The 21,543-nt window shown below is 35.8% G+C and overlaps 2 protein-coding genes across 3 annotated transcripts; both read right to left on the reverse strand.

The window, feature by feature from the left end:
* Positions 1–2,782: 2,782 nt before the first annotated feature.
* LOC117686815 (uncharacterized) lies at positions 2,783–10,312 on the reverse strand. 2 transcript variants are annotated; one of them, XR_010714787.1, is made up of 3 exons: positions 10,053–10,312; positions 3,207–9,711; positions 2,783–2,865 (listed from the first exon to the last, which is right to left on the reverse strand). XR_010714787.1 is itself a non-coding variant. In XM_066088006.1 (2 exons), exon 2 carries the CDS (start codon positions 9,604–9,606, stop codon positions 3,586–3,588), a length of 6,021 nt encoding a protein of 2,006 aa, XP_065944078.1. In that variant the 5' UTR covers positions 9,607–9,711; positions 10,053–10,312; the 3' UTR covers positions 2,909–3,585. The 2 variants fall into 2 exon arrangements, 1 of the variants encoding a protein (XP_065944078.1); XM_066088006.1 differs by lacking the exon at positions 2,783–2,865 and having other exon boundaries at positions 2,909–9,711.
* An 8,988-nt stretch (positions 10,313–19,300) lies between these two features.
* LOC105345356 (keratin, type I cytoskeletal 10-like) lies at positions 19,301–20,659 on the reverse strand. Its single transcript, XM_034467308.2, has 3 exons — positions 20,505–20,659; positions 20,066–20,410; positions 19,301–19,419 (listed from the first exon to the last, which is right to left on the reverse strand). The coding sequence occupies exons 2-3, from the start codon at positions 20,408–20,410 to the stop codon at positions 19,408–19,410; spliced, it is 357 nt and encodes a 118-aa protein (XP_034323199.2). The 5' UTR covers positions 20,505–20,659; the 3' UTR covers positions 19,301–19,407.
* Between the last annotated feature and the right edge of the window lie 884 nt (positions 20,660–21,543).

A 21,543-nucleotide genomic window follows, 5' to 3' on the forward strand; every position in this document is an offset into this window, starting at 1 on the left:
TACGTCCCAGAGAAACCAAATTACAATTAAGGTCCAAAATATGTGCAAAATTATTTGATGAAATATTGCTCTTCCTGTGCGCTCATATTCCTGCCAAATCTACATCTTAAACGCCCACTTTCTGAACGTATCGTGCAATTACGGCAGTTGAATGATAAAAACATTACGACATTAGTTGCGTATGCTTTGGATGTAAACCTAAGACCAACAAAAAGAAAACAACTGGAAAAGAGCATAGTAAATGGACCAAATACTTGATGGATCTTTACGAGACAAGCTGCAACTAAAGCAGTACAACATAATTATGCTGATGCAGACACATCCACATCGTCTCTGTTTCTACTGGATTTAATACCATCTTCTGCGAAGATGAACACCAAGAAGTTTTGACATGATTTCCGACACAGACGACAGTGCTGATTATGGTGCCCTTGCAACGAAGTATACGGAAGGCGTTTAGAAACAGCTAAGGGTACTTGAAAAAGCGTAACTGCCTTGCATAAAATTGCTTCAAACCCTTCCATTTGTTAAATTCTTAACAATACATGTATTATGCAATGGTACACAGAGATTGAAGATACGTAATATATAATAATTAATCACTTATAAACATCGCATGTTCGTGGAAAAAAACGTGTTTAAAAGATCAATTCTTGTTTGATACACTTGTTGATACAAATATAAAGAATGGGGTGGGGGTCTAAACCGGGGGAAGCATTTCTTATGTATTTTTCAAATGATAGAGCATAATTTCCTTCAAAAACCACAACACAATGTTGTATTAGATATTACTGACTTAAAAATAATAGCATTTATTAGTCACCTGAGACACTCAGGTTATCTATTGCTGTCAGTCTTCGTCCGTCGTCTGTGCCTCGTGCGTTAACAATTTTACAGTTTTATCTTTTTCTTGAAAACTAAAAAGCCAACTGATTTGAAGCATCTGTATGATAATCTTAATTGTATAATTCATAACTTTACCACCCCGGGACCTCATGGCCAACTTTGAAAAAAAAAACAAGTTTCAAAAATCTTCTCTACTTTCACACTAAGGAAAAGAACTAAATTAAATGCACTGTTATGATGTCCATGAAGCCTTCTATAAAAATTGTAAAATTCATGCCCCCCTGAGCAAGGGGTTTAGGCCCTAAGATGTGGCAAATACAACCATATCGTAAAAATATATTAAATCTTAATAAAATCTCAACTCCCGTATATAATATTTGAAAAAAAAAATTAATCTCATGGTTATTATGGTGATATGGTACATCTCCATTTTGTGAAGTGTACATTTTGTGAAGTTATATAATAAAATTATGTGTAAATTTCTTCCCCGTGTGTTAGAGAGTTTACTACGAATCTAGTAAGTCATGAGTTCGAATTTCGCCAGGGATTTTACATTTTTTACCTCTCCGAAAATTCTAAACCAGTAAATGTATTATAATTATAACGTATTAATCCACATGAATATTAATAAATGTCCAATACAACCTTAATGATCTCTGATCATCAACAATGTTCGATAACTCTTAATTATCTGGAATTTTTAACCGTACCATAATATTGCCTTTTATATAGACAAATTTAATAAGCCATGTTTTTGTGTTGTAAGTGCGCGTTTTTTTTTTTGTTTTTTTGTTTGTTTATTTTTTTTTTTTGTGGCGGCTTTGAATTGTTTATGTTCAGTTTTGGAGTAAGTCCAGGAACCTGCACCAGATCTTGTGTCGATATGCGTAAGTCCGGCGCACCGATGTCTTCTTCTCTTCTCCAGATGATGTCTCGTACACACTTGTGTTGTACCTGTCGACGTTTCCGTTCCAGTGAAAATGGCTAGTGCAGTCATCATCTTGTACATATATGTAGGAGTCATCCCCAAAGCTGATCCGCTTGTCATGGAATATGTTGAGGACGTTGTTGAAGGACTCCATGGAGTACGTATCATTGCGAATATGTAGTTCTCTGGGCACTTGTACACGACTGTGTTCCAGACGGCGCTGTTGAGGAGATTTTCTGCCACAGGATCTCTAATGAAAATCTTGCATGGTTCGTAGTTTGGATCCGTGCGGCATCGGCTTTCTGCAGGACAGTTGTCATGGATGTTCTTATAGTGAAAGACTAAGTTGTCAAGTCGTAGAGTGCTCCTCTCTGATGAATGTATTTATACTGGCATTAGGGTCATGGGCATGGAGACGAACTGTAACTAGATCGCCAATGCTTGGAATGTTGCTGTCAAAAAACTCGTATAGTCTTCTTGTTCCTTGAATTTTGTGACGCTGAACACACTGGTCATCCGTCCGAGTGACATGTTCCTCACGAATCACCTTAAGCGCTGCATTCCCGATGGACACAACGTTCGTGTTCTTGAAGTTCTTCCGAAATCTATGAGCGGACTGAAGTAGTCGAGCAATAGCACTATCTGTACAAATGAAGTAGTTGGTATCTTCAATTTTTACAACCGGAAGAGAAAAATTGGGAGACTCGACTATGAAGTAAAGCGTCCAAGCCTTTTCGATAATCTCGGCGTTGTTTAGGCGCTGGTCTTTTTGCTTCCTTCAACTTCACCATATTCTGACGTAGCGTTGAGGCAAAGACATGTTCTCCGGGTAAAACACATGTTATCTAAACTTAGGACAAAAACAATACAAGTGTTTACCGGATCGGTGAGATGGGTGCAAACCTGCAGACTTTAATCTCTCTTATTTCTAAAAAGTTTTTTTTACTGTGATCTTTTCAGCTGGTTCAACAAGAAATTTTTCTAGTTACTGCATTTGTGTAATTTATCAGGAAGTATTCTGCCTTTGCCTACAGATAGTGAACCAACACAACAATCCAGTGCATCGAATTTATTGTGTATGCGGTAAAAAACTGAAACAAAAACAAAGTATGAATTACTCATACGTTCTCAAACAATGTACATGTAAAGACAAAATGCATATAATAATAGATTGTAATGAAAGAATAGAAATACAAATAACAGTATTAAGATAGGGTCCAAAACAATGAATTTTATCATAAATGGGTTTCCATAGAAAAATGTAACAAACGTACGTTTATTTACTTAGACTGACAATGACACTAATGGCGTTCCATACTTTTTAGAGATAATTAGAAATTTACTTATAAGCTGCATTTATATAAAATACAAAACAGTAAACACATAAATGAATAGCCGTGTATGTAATATAAATCAACAGAAAACTACTTACAGTGTGTGGCAGCATACGAATACAAAAAACATGTTGGATGGACTGAGTGTCCTTGTGTGGGTCACACAAACAACAAAACAGGAAGTCAACAATTAGGAAAAGTAACTCTAAATTATATAATGAAAGGATAACTCTAGGTTCAAAAAGGAAAGATAACTGCAGAAAATACATATCAAAATGATAATGGAAGATAACTCTAAATGTATTTAGATAATAATTAGACTTTAGCAAAATACACAATCACACAAAATCTTGTAAACAATACACTCCCCGTCTGATATCTTTAGATATCACTATCCAACATATTTACAAAATAACCAAAATATTCCAAACGAAATACCAAACAGTTCTGATTAACATGAAGCACTGTTACAAATATTTAAATTGCCATCAAGAGCACAGTCTCTGTAACCGGGCGCGTGTATAATGTGTTAACGCCATTCTTGTTCACACGAAGTTGTACTTTACGGACTCTCTTGTCTGATACGCTTGGGAACACTTGATCCACTACTGCCATCTTCCAGTCACAGCGATGGGCTGAACTGTCCTTCAATAAAACGACATCACCGACGGATAGGTTTCTTTGGTGCTGTGTCCACTTTTGTCGACTTTGAAGGGTGACTAAGTATTCCTTACGCCATCGTTTCCAGAAGAGGTCTGCGAGTAGTTGAACCCTTTTCCATTGCGCTTTGAAGGCATCTTTCTCGTCAAATGGTCCAGGCGGTTCTCCTCCTTTGTCCGTTTTCTGGGTCAGAAGGGTATATGGAGTGAGAATAAATGGGTACTCTGGATCAGTTGGAACTGGCACCAGTGGTCTTGAATTAATAATGGCACTAGCCTCAGCTAAGAACGTAACGAGGGTCTCGTGTGTCAACTTCTTTGCTGTACCAGTAATCAACAATGAATCTAGTATCCGTCTTGTAAGGCCTATCATCCTCTCCCATGCGCCACCCATGTGGGATGAGTGTGGTGAGTTGAATATCCATACTGTTCTGTTGTCAAGAAGAAACTTGTTGACAGGTCGATCTTCTACGTTTATAGCGTCAATTCCAAGACTTTCTGTTGAGCCAACGAAATTTGTGCCACGATCTGATCTAAACTCTTTAACACTTCCACGTATAGCGACAAATCTCCTAAGTGCATTAATGAAGGATGAGGAACTCATCTCTTCGATGACTTCAATGTGAACAGCTCGCGATGAAAGACATGAAAACATTACAGCCCAGCGTTTTGCATGAGCCAGTCCTCCTCTAGTTCGACGTGCAAGAACTTCCCAAGGTCCGAAGGTATCCACTCCTACACTTGAGAATGGAGGTCCTGGTGTTAATCGATCTTCAGGTAAGTCAGCCATGAATTGATGTTCTGGTTTTCTCCTCATCTTTCTGCAAGTCACACAGCTGTATATCATCGAGGATACGATACGCTTGGCTCCTGTTATCCAATATCCAGCAGATCTTATTGAGCCTTCTGTGAAGTGGCGTCCTTGATGTTTGGTAAGTTGATGATAATGGCGCACCAACAGTGTAGCTATGTGTTGTTTGCCAGGAATAATGACAGGATTTTTCTCAGTGACTTCCAACTCTAAATTCATCAATCGGCCTCCTACACGCAAAATACCATCATGGTCTAAAACTGGATTCAGCTTTACAAGTGAACTCTTCTTATTGAGAGCTCGGTTTTCTCTGATACTTCTGATCTCTTCTCGAAAAGATTCACCCTGGACCGCTCGAATGATGTGTTTTTCTGTTTCAAGATAAAGGTCAACATCTTTCGCTTTGTTGCAGAAATGCCATCCTCTGCATGGTTTTGTTCCACTCCAACATCTGGCAACATGTTTCAAGCGTGCAATACCTGAAACTAAACTACTCCAGGTTGAGTATTTGGTAAACCTTTCAGTTCCAATGGAGGGTTCTTTAACGTGCAATGTTTTAACAATTAGCGTAGGTCTAATCTCTCTGTCATTCTCTGAGTCTACGAGGTCATACTCTTGTGGCATCTGTTTGTCATGATCAGATATATCTGTTTTGCCTTGGTCTTTACTTTCAAGGAACCATCGTTTCGGACCACAAAGCCATGGGCTGTTTTTCATATTTTCAACTGCGATTGGTCTAGTTGATTGATCTGCAGGATTGTGTTCTGAAGGAACATAGCTCCATTGTTCTGGTGAGGAGACTTTGTGAATCTGCTGTACTCTGTTGCTTACGTAAGTATAGAAACGTTTGGTTCTGTTGTAGATGTAACCAAGGACAACTTTACTGTCTGTATGGTAATGAATGTCTTTAGGGTCAATATCCAATTGATGTTGAATGATTTGAGAGATCTCAACACCAAGCGCTGCAGCACATAACTCCAAACGAGGGATGGTTACTGCCTTCTTAGGTGCAACTTTTCCTTTCCCTACTATGAATCCTTGATGAAAGTTACCATCTTGATCCTCTGCTCTCAAAATAGCAACTGCAGCAATGGCCTCCTCGGACGCATCAGTGAATACATGGACGTGTTTCTGAAGGAGCTTCTCGGTAGGTACGGAAAGGTAAGTACGAGGAATTTCCAGGTTTTCTAAATACCATAGTTGTTCTTTCCACTTCTCCCATTCTTCTTGGTATTGGTCAGGTAAATGTTGATCCCAGTCTGTAGACTCTTCAGTAAATTTTCTAAGCAGTAACTTGCCTCTGATGAGAACTGGTGCAACAAATCCTAAGGGGTCATAAAAGCTATTCAGACAAGAAAGGACTCCACGGCGTGTATACGGTTTCTTGTCTAAGGAGAGTCTGAAGGTAAATGCATCAGATCGTAGATTCCAGCTTATTCCTAAGCTGCGTTGTATGGGAAGAATATCCTTCGATAGATCGAGAGACATCAAGTCCTTTGCTAGGTCATCAGTGGGAAAGTATTTCATGACATCACTGCTGTTGGATACAAACTTGTGAAGTCTAAGTCCTCCTTCTTGCAACAAAGCTTGTTGAGTTCTCTTCATCAGGCTAACGATCTCTTGTGTGGATGGCAACGAAATCAACCCATCATCAACGTAAAAGTTGCGTTCTACAAAACTTCGGACGTCACTTCCATAGGTTGATTCAGCATTCTCTGCAGTCCTCCTTAGCCCATATGTAGCGACTGCAGGTGATGGACTATTGCCGAAGACATGGACGCACATCCTGTATTCCACCAATTGCTTCTGAGGATCGTTATCTAAGTACCAGAAGAAACGTAAGTAGTTCCTATGATCTTCTCGCACTTTAAAGCAGTGAAACATTTGCTGAATGTCGGCCATAACTCCGATGTTATCAAGTCTGAATCGCATCAGAACACCAAGTAGACTGTTTGTCAGGTCAGGGCCAGATAGAAGCACGTTGTTCAATGACACCCCATTACACTGAGCTGATGAATCAAACACCATTCTGACTTGATCAGGTTTTTTTGGATGGTATACGCTGAAGATTGGTAAGAACCAGAACTCTTCATCTTTCTTTAATGGTGGTGCTAGTTCTGCGTGTTCTGCATCCAGAATGCGTTTCATGAAGGTCACTGCGTGTCCGCACTTGACTGGGTTCTTTCTAAGGTTAGTGTCTAAGATCATGGCTCTTCTCAGTGCTTGTTGTCTATTATCCGGAAGTTTACATCTAGGCTCTCGGAACGGTAATGGTGCAACCCACTGTCCACTATTGTCACGACAAAACTCCTTATCCATAATGGCTAGGAATTCTTTATCTTCTACAGACAGTCCTGGCTTGTCATCGTCAGGAGATGTCTGGAAAATGTTCTGTCCAATTGGTTCGTTTCGTTGTGGATGTTTAAGGATTTCATCACACTGAATTTGTTTAGGTAGGGTCTCCTTGACAGTGATATTGGTAGGACAAGGGGCAGATAAGGTAGTTCTTCCATCAGACATAACTGCCACTTTGTTTGCCACTACGACATCTGGTCTGTGAGTCCTTCCAAGACAAACTTCGCCTACAATAACCCATCCGAGTTGAAGTTTCTGGGCGTATGGAGTATTTGGAGGTCCAATGCGTTGCTCAAGTATGTGATGTGCATCACCAAGATCACGTCCAATCAAGAGAAGAATGTTGATTTCTGAATCTAGTGGCATCAGGTGATCGGCTATTTCTCGTAGATGGAAATATTTTTCTGCTACTTCTGGGGTTGGTATCTCACCTCTGTTATCAGGAATTTCATCACATTCAATGACTGTTGGTAGGTTGAAGTGACAACTTCCATCAAGAGCTTCTACTACTAGTCCATTGACTCTTCTTCCACTACAAGTTGATTGTCCGCTGCACGAAAACAGTGTGTAGGATTCAGATTCACTCTGAATATTAAAAAAGTCAAATAATTGGGATCTTGCGAGTGTGCGATTGCTCTGTTCATCGATGACTGCATACACCTTAATAGCTTGCTCGCTGTTGAACGACGGATATACACGAACAGGAAGGACCTTTGCGCATGATCGACCACTGAAGGTAGTTCCACAAAGTTCAGTGCACTTGTTGGAAACTTCAGTTTTCCTTCCAGTTTTCTCCCCGCCGTCAGCAAATCTGGGGTTATTGTTTGCCTGAAAGTGTTCTTTATCCCATCTGCCAGCTGCTTTAGGCTCAGAATTTCTTTGTTCAATATGCAACGCTGTAGCGTGACGAGAGCTTCCACAAAGTTCACATTTGATGGTTGCAGTACAATTTCTCGACAAATGTTTTGATTCACAGCATTTATAACAGAAATCCATTTCTCGTAAGAGATCTTTCCTTTCTTGTAAGGATTTAGCTCTGAAGGATCTACAGTGGTTCAGCGAATGGTTTGCTTTATGAATTGGACATCTTGGTTGCCGTTCTTGTTGAGTTGCATCGTCCGTTGCTAGTTCGGTTTTTCTACTGTGAACAGGAAAAGTTCGTTTTTGTTCATTCGTTCTTTTCTCTGTTGTTAATGTCAGAGATCCATCAGTTTGGAAAGCTGGATCATTTTTCACAATGCTGAGTTCTCGAATGAATTTTACAAGGAAGCTGAACGGTGGAAATGGAACACAATAGTATCTCTTGTACTTGGACGCTTGAGACACCCACTTCTCTTGTAGACCTTGAGGCAGCTTACTGATGATAGGATTGACACCGGATGATGAGTCATAGTATGACAGCAGTGTTGCGTATTGCTCGTTCTCCTTTGCTGATTCTATCTCTGTTAAAATGTCAAGCAGATCGTAGAGCATTTTAGGATCTTTTATTGATATTTTGGGAAATCTGTTGAGCTTATCTTTCAACGCCGATTCTATCATTTCTGGTCTGCCATAGCGATCCTCCAAACGTTCCCAAATACGATACAGTCCTTTAACAGGGTCATTGATGTTAGATCCCCTTATGCTACTTGCGAACCTTTTTGATTCTGGACCAAGCCACTTAATGAGCAGATCCATTTCTTCAAATGCTGAAATGTTTAATTCTTTCACAATGTTTGTGAAGCTAGCTTTCCAGGTTTGGTAAGAGTCTGGTTTGTCGTTGAATGAGCTGAACCGTGACATTAGAAGGTCTTTTTTCAGGAGAAATTGTGTTAAGTTCTCTACCACATGGTCACTTGCGGCTACGGGTTCTCTTAACTTTCTGATGCTCTGAGGTGGTAAAGGATTGTCAGGTTTGTTGCTCTGCTCTTTGTCCCGATCACTCATCTTGTCCAGTTTGTCAAATGAAACATAATCACTCATTGCTCCTCGGATCGTGGAATGCTCACGTACATAGTTTTCTGTGTATTCACGTTTTATTTGTCCCAATGAATCATAACTACCAGGAGGATGTTGTTTCGGCAATGACAGACGAGAACTATGAATGTCGAGCTCTTCTATTTCTGCTTCTAACGTATCAATCTTCTTCTGGTGTTCTAAGAGCTCCATTTTGGCTTCTAGTAAGGCTTTCTGCTTGTGAAATTCTCTTTCTTTTTCAACGTACTGATGTCTTACTTTTTCCGTTTTAGGATTTTCAACTTTTTTCAAAGATCGATATGATTTACCAATGCTGTTCGATATAGATGCTTCAGATCTCGTTTCATACTTTTCGGAAAGTATTTCGGCAGCATCAATTAACAGGTCCTGAATCTGACGGTCGAAATTGTTCATAATGCTTAAACACTTTTGGTGCCTAATCATTTGATTGTCTAGTTCTAAATCACTTTCTTCTGTGCAGGTGCGGGTTAGAAAGGAAATGAGGGACTCATAACTATCTCTATATTCAAATTTCACCATCTCCAGATGACTTTCAACTTTCCGTAGATATTTGATATCCATGATGGAATCGTCAAATTCTGTCAGGATTCTTTCAAATTCCTTCCAATCTTTCTTGAGGTTATTCAAGTAGTAATCCAAATTGGACTGGAACATCTCTTGGCCTCTGGGCGTAAGTGTACGTATCCGCCTATCCATATTGTCTGTAGCTGCACACTTTTTTTACTATTCTGCCTTTGCCTACAGATAGTGAACCAACACAACAATCCAGTGCATCGAATTTATTGTGTATGCGGTAAAAAACTGAAACAAAAACAAAGTATGAATTACTCATACGTTCTCAAACAATGTACATGTAAAGACAAAATGCATATAATAATAGATTGTAATGAAAGAATAGAAATACAAATAACAGTATTAAGATAGGTTCCAAAACAATGAATTTTATCATAAATGGGTTTCCATAGAAAAATGTAACAAACGTACGTTTATTTACTTAGACTGACAATGACACTAATGGCGTTCCATACTTTTTAGAGATAATTAGAAATTTACTTATAAGCTGCATTTATATAAAATACAAAACAGTAAACACATAAATGAATAGCCGTGTATGTAATATAAATCAACAGAAAACTACTTACAGTGTGTGGCAGCATACGAATACAAAAAACATGTTGGATGGACTGAGTGTCCTTGTGTGGGTCACACAAACAACAAAACAGGAAGTCAACAATTAGGAAAAGTAACTCTAAATTATATAATGAAAGGATAACTCTAGGTTCAAAAAGGAAAGATAACTGCAGAAAATACATATCAAAATGATAATGGAAGATAACTCTAAATGTATTTAGATAATAATTAGACTTTAGCAAAATACACAATCACACAAAATCTTGTAAACAATACAGGAAGATATGTTTATTGTACATGCAGCATACATTAAAAAGTCGTACATCGTTAAAACAATACCGGCAACGGTACTTGCTGAATAAAGACGATACAAGTACATATATTTGTTAGGTTCATTTTTTTTTTTGCTTTCTTAATCCACGCACTTTAAGCATAGCTTCCTATTTAAACACAAGGAATTAATATCCGTGTCAAATCGCGAGAAGTGCATCTCGCGAATTTTACAATCTCGCTTTTATTTCTGGACATATGTATTACAGTGCTGCTATCCTGAAAGTTGACAAGGATAGGATAGGATAGGATGCAGGATGCACGATACAGGATAGAAATATAAAAGTTAAGTTCTATCCTATCCTATCCTATCCTATCCTGCATCCTGTAGCCAATCAGATTCGAGTATAAATTTCAGAGTTATTTTGCGAAACGAAAATTGGCTTAACAATGTATTTTCAATGTCAATTTAATACGTTTAACAAGTTAAACCATTAAAGAAAAATTATTATATCAAGAACGCGGTGAATAACACTGATGCGCGCTAAAATGTAGGCGCTACATCTTTGTTAATTCGTACGCAAGTACGGTGTTACTGCGAGAATTCGATGCAACATTTGACAATGTCAGAAATAGATTTCTGTATTTCCTTCATTTAAAGTCTGCAAAGTATAAATGCTTGAATTTATAAACGACCAATTCGGCATTTTAAAAGATAAACATGTATACAAGAAACAGACATTGCTTCACGTTTCATATAATTTCTTCGATGCCCAATAACAGTGACGCATATTTCTGTCCGATATTAACCTGAACATATCGAATAAATAAATGTTAGCTAGCTATAAATGCTTAAGAATTTATACTTTAAAAATAACTCTGAGTGGTTTAACTATAAACGATATAAACTTCCTAAAGGAATTATTTATTTCCAGATCGTGTTTACATTTATCGCCGAACGAATCGCTCGAATAATGATAATTACGCTCAGTCATATGTGATAACAAAATAATTTGATAAAAATATGTGACTAAACAGTTCCTCAATAAGTGCATCGAAGTTATTTATCTGTTTTTTATGCATAATTAAAGTAAAATCAAAAATGGAATCGCTTACCTGTTTGTTTACGTTATTGTGTCCATCCCGCGTACGATTTAATTTTACCGTAGCACAGGTAAGTAAGTTATCCCGCTCGAAGAATTGATAAAATCATTTAATTCTTAAATTTCGTTTCATTTAACTTGCATTCCTATATTTTGAAGGTATGGGATAGGATAGGATAGGATAGAGCTTATTTGTAGGATAGGATGCAGGATACAGGATATAGGATAGGATAGGATAGTTTTGTCAACTTTCACGATAGCAGCACTGTAACCTACATTAAACGTGTACTATGATAAAAATTCGGCATTCGCGATTTTATGTTCTAGCGATTTGATGGAAAACTGCTGAATCGTGGAATTAATTAAGAACCTGCGTAAAAAAGGAATCAACAGTATGTGGTCTTAATAATAATTTCCTTTCTTTGAAATAAGATTTTTTTTTAATTCGATGTAATTGGTGTAAATATTTTAATATCAATGCGCTGTAAAAAAAAAAAAAAAAAAAAGGTGAAGCAGACACCTAAAATTGATAACAAAATATTTCTATAAATCTTCTCCAAATCATAGCCAAGTTGGAGCATTAAGCTCAGATCGGGAAAAACAGAAATGCATGTTGTTAATCAAATTTGTGTTCAAATGAGGTATGATAAGAGATGATATATAATGATGTGAAAATTAGATTTAAAAAAAGGTATAAAAACTAAACGCGATGAAAATGACGCGTTATAAAATTTACGCTTTTCAGACGACGTTATGACGTAACGTCATATGTTTGTGACGTTATTTCTCTGTTTTGTAAAAAATGCCATAAGCACCCTTTTCTCATGGACTCAATCATATGTGATTTATAATTTACATATATTTGTGTAAAAAATGTATTAATATATATATGTAATTTCAGACAATGTGTACACATGTAGGGATGTCAGCCATTATTCTTCACAGCGATCATTTATAGATATATAATACTATTTTATAAAAATCTGATCACTGTAAAGTAAAATGTGTCCAGCTCTAGCCACGTGGAGGCCTCCCTTATATATGGCCTTTTTCCCTGCATATATGTGTGGATCTCATGTTTTTCAACATCACTGCCACAAATGACCCATGTACGGCTGACTTGGCAGATTGGGAAATCAGCCTCTAACCCGGCGTACAACACAATCTGGCATAATTTCTCGCTTGTAAACGTGGGACCTCCATACAAAACGGCGGTGACGACTGTCGAGACGAACTGATACGGACTTTCTTTCTAGGTACCGTTTATCCTGCCATAGTCCTCTGTGGCACAACATTGTCCAAAACTTTTTATAAGGTCCTTTTCTGCGGTGCTTATTTTTCTTCGAACCTTCTCTGCTTCTTTCTGGCCACCAAAGCTGCTGATTCTGGTCGCTCATGACAAACGGCCTACAAAAACAGTCGGGGCACTCAAAATGTCCATCTGTAGGCAGTATGATACATGTATAACGATGTTCAGTCACGGGATGTTCTTGATCAGACTCATGCTCGGGGTCCTAGTTCCAATCACAGGTGCTTGTGGACTGGACCGTGCACTACCCCCACCCCCCCCCCTTTTTTTCTATATTTTTTTTCAAATTTTTTTTTTTATTTCTTTTATTAATTATCATTAACAACCCCTTATATATGTCTCCAGCCGAAAAATAAAAGAAATATCACGACTTGGTAGCATTTTATAATCACACTCGTTTCCCCTATATATATAAAGAGAGAAGGTAAGCAACTCCCGTTTGTTTACATTGAGGTACTACCTGGGAAATTCAAACGATTACTATATCAAAAATCGCTATACCTTTGGTGTCATCTATTTTTCTCACTTCCACACATATCCTTCTATCTGAAAACTTATATAAATTAGCACGCTGAACCGTAATCTATCCAACTAATAAACATTTGTCACTCGCGACCACGATATTTTGAAACGTTCCAAGTAGAAGCTACGGAAGTTAGCTGCACAGCGACATCTATGCTAAGAACGATAACTCTTCCCGTGTTCCGAATGTCATTGACTTAACGGTAACGCACGAGAGGCCCGAAAAAAAGTTCGGGAAAAGTTTTAGATTAAATGCAAAATTTCAGCATTTGAATATCTGCCGTCTTCTATGCCAGCCCACCTATGAAGTGTCTGGGCTTTCAAATCCTGGTAATGTGTTGCTGCAATGCCTGTAGAGCAAACTATTGATACTTCTTTTTTTTTGAGTATACCTAATGTGTTTTGCAATTTTTTAGTTATGTATGTTTTGCCTGTCCCAGCTTGGCCAGTGATGACCAAGTTATGGCCATTAATTGCTTCTTGAAAGGTAAACAATTGATCTACATCCATTTTCTTAAATATTGCACTAAAACTTTTCCCGAACTTTTTTTCGGGCCTCTCGTGCGTTACCGTTAAGTCAATGACATTCGGAACACGGGATGAGTTATCGTTCTTAGCATAGATGTCGCTGTGCAGCTAACTTCCGTAGCTTCTACTTGAAACGTTTCAAAATATCGTGGTCGCGAGTGACAAATGTTTATTAATTGGATAGATTACGGTTCAGCGTGCTAATCTATATAAGTTTTCAGATAGAAGGATATGTGTGGAAGTGAGAAAAATAGATGACACCAAAGGTATAGCGATTTTTGATATAGTAATCGTTTGAATTTCCCAGGTAGTACCTCAATGTAAACAAACGGGAGTTGCTTACCTTCTCTCTTTATATATATAGGGGAAACGAGTGTGATTATAAAATGCTACCAAGTCGTGATATTTCTTTTATTTTTCGACTGGAGACATATATAAGGGGTTGTAAATGATAATTAATAAAAGAAATAAAAAAAAATTGAAAAAAAAAATATTTAAAAAGGAGGGGCGGGGGGGGGGGGGGGGGTAGTGCACGGTCCAGTCCACAAGCACCTGTGGTTCCAATCATAAAAGGCAAATAAGGCATGAATCGCAGCTAACTTTTCCTCGGAAAGACGGACACTTACTTTCGTAGTCATGTTGTATGGATTTCTCTCAAACAAATGAACAAATGCACTCACACTCAAACATTCTGTAAAATTTAATTATGAAATAATTACGTACTCATCATTATCGCGTTACACAATCATTTTGTCGCGAGACGGACGATCGGAAATGATTTTTGGAAGTAAAAAACTACAACAATAAACTGGAGACATTATCATGTTCTATCATCCCTGTAAATTTCAGGAAAATCTATTTAGTCATCTTTGAGATATTCTACAGAAAAAGAAAAGGAGGGGGGATAAAAAGAAAGAAAGAAAACACTACAATCACTATAATGTCTTACGTTGGAAACAGAAGACATTTATGAAAAGAAAAAAGAAAGAAAGAAAGAAAAGGATCTTCTGTTGGAAACGGAAGACTTTAAGAAAGAAAAAAACACTACAGTCACTATAAATCACTTTTATACAATATTTCTTCTATTGGACCTTTTCCAAGCAGTAAATTTATTTGATAGTTTACAACCACAATCTAATTAAAATTAGACTTTCTGAATCCACTGGTTTTAATGTCACCTCTTTAGTACAGAGAGTGTTTACCATATAATATATCCCCCCCCCTTTTATCTGATGAAAACCATTCTGGAATATCCCAGTCATTGTCTACTTCTTTATCTTGTTCAACCGATTCCTTGTCAATCATGACAAAGTCGAAATCATTATTATCACTTAAACTTGAGCCTTAATATTCATTATTATTGACATCAAGATCAACACTCTCTTGTACTAACTGATATACTCATTCCTTTTGAAGATTATAAATGCATCCAATAATGTCATTTATTCCCATCATTTCTTTGAATTATATCTTTATTATCCATATTCAAAATTGCGTCATTACCAAAAATATCCTTTTTATTTTTAATCGCTTTTGTTGCATTATTTTGAAATAAATTTTTACGTTTGCCACCTGCTTTACATGCCGAAGACGGCTTCGCCAATCGAAGTTTTTGCCCTTGTTTATCATCATTCTCTACTGCAGAACCTGCAGTTGACCTTATTTCATTCATTTCGAGGCGAGTCTTTTTTGAACCATTTGTTGAGAAAAGTTTGAATTCTACTCATTGAAGTTGTAACTTTGCCTCAAAATAGGGTACCCTATTTTTATCATCAGTCGGCATGTGATCTATTTTTAGAACAAGAAAAATCCAGTCTATACTTAGAACTCCTGTGTCTATGGATATACACAAACATAAAAAAAATTGTCAATTCCAAACAATCTGTTTTGAATTTGAAATACATCTATATACCTGTACCACGTTTGTTTTATAGAAATTTTAAAAATTCTATAAGTATAAATTAAAGTAAATTTTTTTAAAAAGTGGGATAGGGGTCCAAAAAGTGATTGTCTTACATTAAAAAAGTATACATAATATTTCAATAAAAATGTTTCTGCAATGTACTTCCATTGACACTGACAAATATATCTTGTGGTTTTTGAGGCCCATTTTAAGAATAGGGTACCTTACTTTGAGACAAAGGTACAACTTAAATGAGCAAACTTTTTCTCATCAAATGGTTATAGAGAGGACATCAATAAACCTCCTTCATATTTGTTCAGATTTTTTTAATTTTCAAAATAAGTCTGTAGCTGCACGGTTTGACAGCTGTTTTGAGTTGTTAAATAGGCACTAGACTTTGACATTTACAGAACCAAGCTTTAAGCCTACAACACTCTGCTTAGTTAGAATAAACTAACTGTGTCTCGGGACAGGCCTTCACCACAGTTAAAATGCCTCCCATATACCCGTAATGTAGCAAAAAATTGCAGAATCGCTCCGAAACGATTTTGGAGAAAATGAAGCTGCATATAAAATAACAGTCATATTATGTATAACAAACCATTTTGAGGCTGTGAATACCTTTCATCTAAAAAATTAAATCATATTATTGAAGAATTCAACACTTTTTAATAATAAACGCAAAATTAATACTACATGCATATGTATGCTCCAGAGTATTCCCATTATATGATGTGTCTCTTAAAAGTTCCTACTTCGGACTCGTCCACTATAACGGTGCGTAAAAGTCAATGACTGAGACATCCCGGCGCGACGACGTTTAGAGAGAGGGCTTAATAAGTTATGGAACTTGTGCCCAATCATATTGTGTAAATATACAATAAAACATTTCAAACCAAACCAACGAAGTCCTATTTTACCTTTTGTATTAATGAAATTTTTATTGGTAATAGTATATTCTTCCATGGGGGTGGAGTTGGAGTATCAAATCAATTAAATTGTTCTCGCTAGTCAAGATGTTCTCAAGTTGTATTTATGCTGCAGTGTGTATATTATATAAATAGTGCCTGTTTGGGATGGTAACAGTTGAAATTGACACCCAAAGAACACCATTGTCAACCGACGCGAAGCGGAGAAAATTCAGAGAAAATTTTACTCCTTTATATAAAAATGACGTGAATTCTACGGCGAACCGTACGCACAATGTACGCGCATGTAACAATTCGTTGGTTACCCGTTGCCAAGTGTGTTGATAACGCTGAGGATAATATTATCAACTACGTCTAAACCAATCAGATTTCAGTATCTAACATGAAAGTATAATAATACTAGGTGTTACATTCGATAAACATGTAAATATACAAGGGACGGAAGCAAGACACAGGGCTCACAATTTTTTGTAATGTAAACAAGGCTCGTGCGGTTTTTTTTGTTTACATGAGTTCAATATATAAGTAAAAAAATCTTTTTAAGCTGATTTATCTATTTTCTTATTCATTTTAAGAAAATAATAAATAAACAGTTCCTAACGTTTAACACATTCATTTTAAGTATATAACTAGAATTTATACTTTAACATTCAAAATGCAAACAAAAGCTTTATTTAATACATAGTAAAGAATTGTGAGCTCTGTAACTCGTTTATATTTCAACAAATGACACTCAAATTTTGGTTGCGTATTAAAAATGCTTTACTAAAGCATTGTAAACATTAAATCGGAAAAATAATTTTTTACCAAAATCGTTACAATGCCCCTTTAAGTCTCCCAAACGAAGTTTGGAGACTAATTGTTTATTCAAATTTATTTTGATTGTTGGGAATATTGAAAATATTCAAAACTGACGTACGATTTTAAAGAATATTCTCCTTGGAAAGAGAGCTGTGAGTATAGGTCGGATTGCCACTTGCGGAATCGAATCCAAGTCTTCTAAAATACAATAATTATTTATATAATGAACTTTACAACCAAAGACAACGTTGTTTCTTGCTTTATCAGCAGGGACCAGTACAAACAGATCGTGTAGTCTATATACTAATTATATAGTTACTTTCTAATTATATAGTTTCTTTTCTCATTACTAAAGTATCAAATATAAAAGAGTAGATGATTTTCATTCTGGGCTTTATTCGCTTAATGCAGGATTTTGAATTGCATGGAACTTTTTTGGTCCATTTTGACAACGTACCAATGTCTTCTTTTTCATGATTAAGCATGAGTAATAACTTTTTTGGCCTACACTTTGGATTTCAACTGACTTTGAAATTTGTGTTTCAATGTCTTTTATAGCTTTGTGTGGAGATTATCCCGATGACTGCAAATAATTTGATGCTCTGGAAGATCACAATATGGTCTCTTCCTACACCTGACACCTGACTCTAAATGGACACCAACAATTTTCTCCAAATGATATGTATGTTATCCTAGTTTGCAGCACTCCACCAAATGTAATTAAAATATTCATATTGAGAGCCGTTGCCGGTGCATATATGCATTCCTATTCTTCACTAGTATTTCGTTGACCCAAACTGTTAACTGACACAGAGTATTCTAAGAACTCTTAAAAGCTAGTCCTGAAAGTTTCAACTGCAAATTGTCTTAAATATGCATGATTGTTCAGGTGACTATAAAGAGAGAAGCTGACAGCTGACACCTATAATATCGCAGCGCAGTGGGTAAGAGGTTTCAGTACGAATTTTTAAGTCATTAGTTCGGATCCGCTAGGGATTTTAAATTTTATCATTTTCAAAAATGTTTAAAACGTATTTTTTGTTAAAATATTGTAAAATTTATAAACTCCTAAACCAGTGAAAGTATTTCAATTTTAATGTACTTTAATACAATATAATGATATCTATTTTGTCTTAGTGTTCTTCACTTATCAAATTATACTATTCTAGAATATATCCATTTATTCAAACTAGCATTAATAAACTAAAATAATCACAAATGTAAATTTGAATAAAACTATCTGTTAAAAATACTGAATTTTATTAAAATAAGTACTAGGTTTGTTTTACTAAATAAGTAAATATATAATCCCAGATATTGTTAGTTCATCGTTCATCAAATGTGTCCCTGTGAAACCTTAAGAGTGTAATACCTATCTTTTTATGTTTTATTGACTAAATCAAAGTCGTATTTTATGCATGAATTTTCAATAAAATTTTAATTGATTTATACACCTACAATAACTTTACATATGATTCATTTATATTATATATATATATATATTGTAACAAATGGCCAAAGATGAAAGTATTAATTGATAAAAAAGGCAAAACCAACTTATTTAAATTATCTCCGTAGAAATGATTGGAAGGTAATATTACATTCTGTTAATTTAGTAATGCAATGTCTGCTCATGCGCTGGTATAGTAAATGACCCCCCCCCCCAAAAAAAAAACCCCCAAAAACCACCAGAAAACACCACGATCACAATTATTTAGAGGTCTCTTGCCTTTTGTTCAATACATCATTTTCGCAGGGTTTTTTTTTGGACGAAAAGAAACCTTGAAAAACTATATCACAGTTTTTGTATTAGATTGTTCTGATAAAATCGACAGACAGCACGTGTGATGAATCTCGATACTATATATATAAATAGACAAATAAAAGAAAGTCGTTTATGAAGTTTTTTCCCTTGCATGCTTTTATTTTGTGTGTTAATAATGAAAACAGCGTTTTGAGGTACAATATAGTTTTCTTGAATGTCAAAAATGACTGGAGCCATTAATAGTAGTTCTGCAAAAAAAAAATTGTTGAAAAATACATTCATTAGGTATATAAACATATGATGCAAGATGTCATTTTTTAATTTTTTTGCTTGGAAATGATACTATGTCGACATTAATAAAAGAGTAACACAAGCAATGAAATAATTTTAAAGACATTAACGGGTAAAAATACATGAATATATCTATACAGAGTAAACATTTGACCAAAAAGATCCCTAAAAATTATCCATTGTAGAACTGATTTGTAAAACAATCGAATCAATAAAAAAAACTTCGTTATCTCAACAAAGAAATATATTCTTATCACATGGAAAAAAAATTGATTACAAAAACAGTATTTATGCACAATATTGTTTTGATCTGAAACTACATACAGTTAACCCATTTTAGTAGAAGAAGCTTAAATATCTTTTTGTAATAAAATTTAAAAAAGAGTTCTTATGTTTGTGATATTTAAAAAACCCATATTTTTCAGAACTATTTTCATTTTAAGCTTTGAATTAGACACACACATAAAAAAAACCCACGTATTCATAAAGCGGCGTAGGCCTCAACACATTGATTTTGAATATATTAAACAAAAAGAAATGTTAATGAAATATCCTTTAGTATCCGTTATTTTTAGAATTATTTTTTAAGTATAATCAATTTACCTTGCCTAGCCTGCTATAGCCAAGGCCTCTTCCGTATAGTCCATTTCCGTACAGTCCGTTTCCATACAGGCCGTTTCCGTACATTCCTCCGTATAGACCATTTCCGTACAATCCCCCATACAGACCGTTTCCATAAAGACCACCATACAGACCGTTTCCATAGAGTCCACCATAGAGACTGTTGCCATAGAGACCGTTTCCATACAATCCATTTCCATATAAACCGTTTCCATAGAGACTGTTACCGTAGTAGGGGTTGTAAAGTCCCTGACCGTAGCCGATGCCTCCGTAGTAGAAGCCAAAGGCCACAGAAAAAAGGGCCAGACAGCAGAGCAATCGGAACATCTAAAGCAGGAGAATTGATGTTATTATTTCTGGGTATTGAGAAAATTATAGAATAAGCCAATGATAAAGTTTAGGATGAATCAATGTGGCCTACCTTGTTGATAATTAAAAAGGTCTTCGTTAAGATCCTGTGTGCTCAAAGGTTGTATGTGCAGGGGTATATATACTAAGAATCACATAAAAGTCAACCAAACATCATCAATAAAAACAATCGTAATTAACCACAATGTGACACAACTCCACCGAGGACATTTGTTTTCAACAAACATTCAACATTGATAAAGATGATTCATCATAGGAGGTCACATTTAAAAGACAATTTCATAATCATAAAAATGAAAAATATGGCAGGGTCATCAAGATAACGACGCAAATTTAAAGTTCATCCAGGTAAATGTTTATTCTACATATTGTGGTCCTCGTTTGTCACTAATTGCAAAATATGATTAAATGTACTATTTGTTCGTATCATTTTCATTTAAATTTCCTGTTTTAGTACGATTTATTTAGAAGGAAATGATTGCTTACAAAACCATTTTTTAAAAATGTATAATTTGAAAAAAAAAATGTTTAAACCTTGCAGATAAAGCAAAAAGTTAAAACACCCCCTACCACCCCCCCCCCCCCCCCAAAGAAAATCCACCAATGTTAGGCTATTTTTTGATAAACAATTCGTGGCATAAACATATAAAGATTTTTTTTCCTGGTGCATTACTCAGATTTGGTGATAGCACCTTTACGTAAACACTTTATCATTATTTTAAATTGGGGAATATTACACAAGCATAAACTTTAAAATCTAAAGTGTAAATAATAAAATTCGAGTATATATGTAATAAAAGTAATGTCAAAGCAAGAGGTGATAATAATGGTTTGTTATGTACGCTTTCTCAAAAAAGCCACACTTCGATTAATTGTGCTTTAGCGACAAACGATTGATTCTATAATATATTCGCAACAATCGTTTTCCCCTATCATTTTTAACGCCTCTTCAAATTTCATTTAATCCCTTGTAAAAATTTCAATAGATATATAAGAGGCGCTTTTATTTAGATGTTTAATAAAATCTTAAACGAAAATAAGTGAAATATATTATTCTTAAGATAAAATAAAAAAGTGAGACACAATGAACA

This window comes from Magallana gigas, chromosome 6 (assembly GCF_963853765.1).
Source record: "Magallana gigas chromosome 6, xbMagGiga1.1, whole genome shotgun sequence".
NCBI classification, from domain to species: domain Eukaryota; kingdom Metazoa; phylum Mollusca; class Bivalvia; order Ostreida; family Ostreidae; genus Magallana; species Magallana gigas.

Excerpts from the sequence above, each read along its gene's own strand:
- LOC105345356 (XM_034467308.2), bottom strand. The coding sequence starts at position 20,410 with ATGTTCCGATTGCTCTGCTGTCTGGCCCTTTTTTCTGTGGCCTTTGGC.
- LOC117686815 (XM_066088006.1), bottom strand. The coding sequence starts at position 9,606 with ATGGATAGGCGGATACGTACACTTACGCCCAGAGGCCAAGAGATGTTC.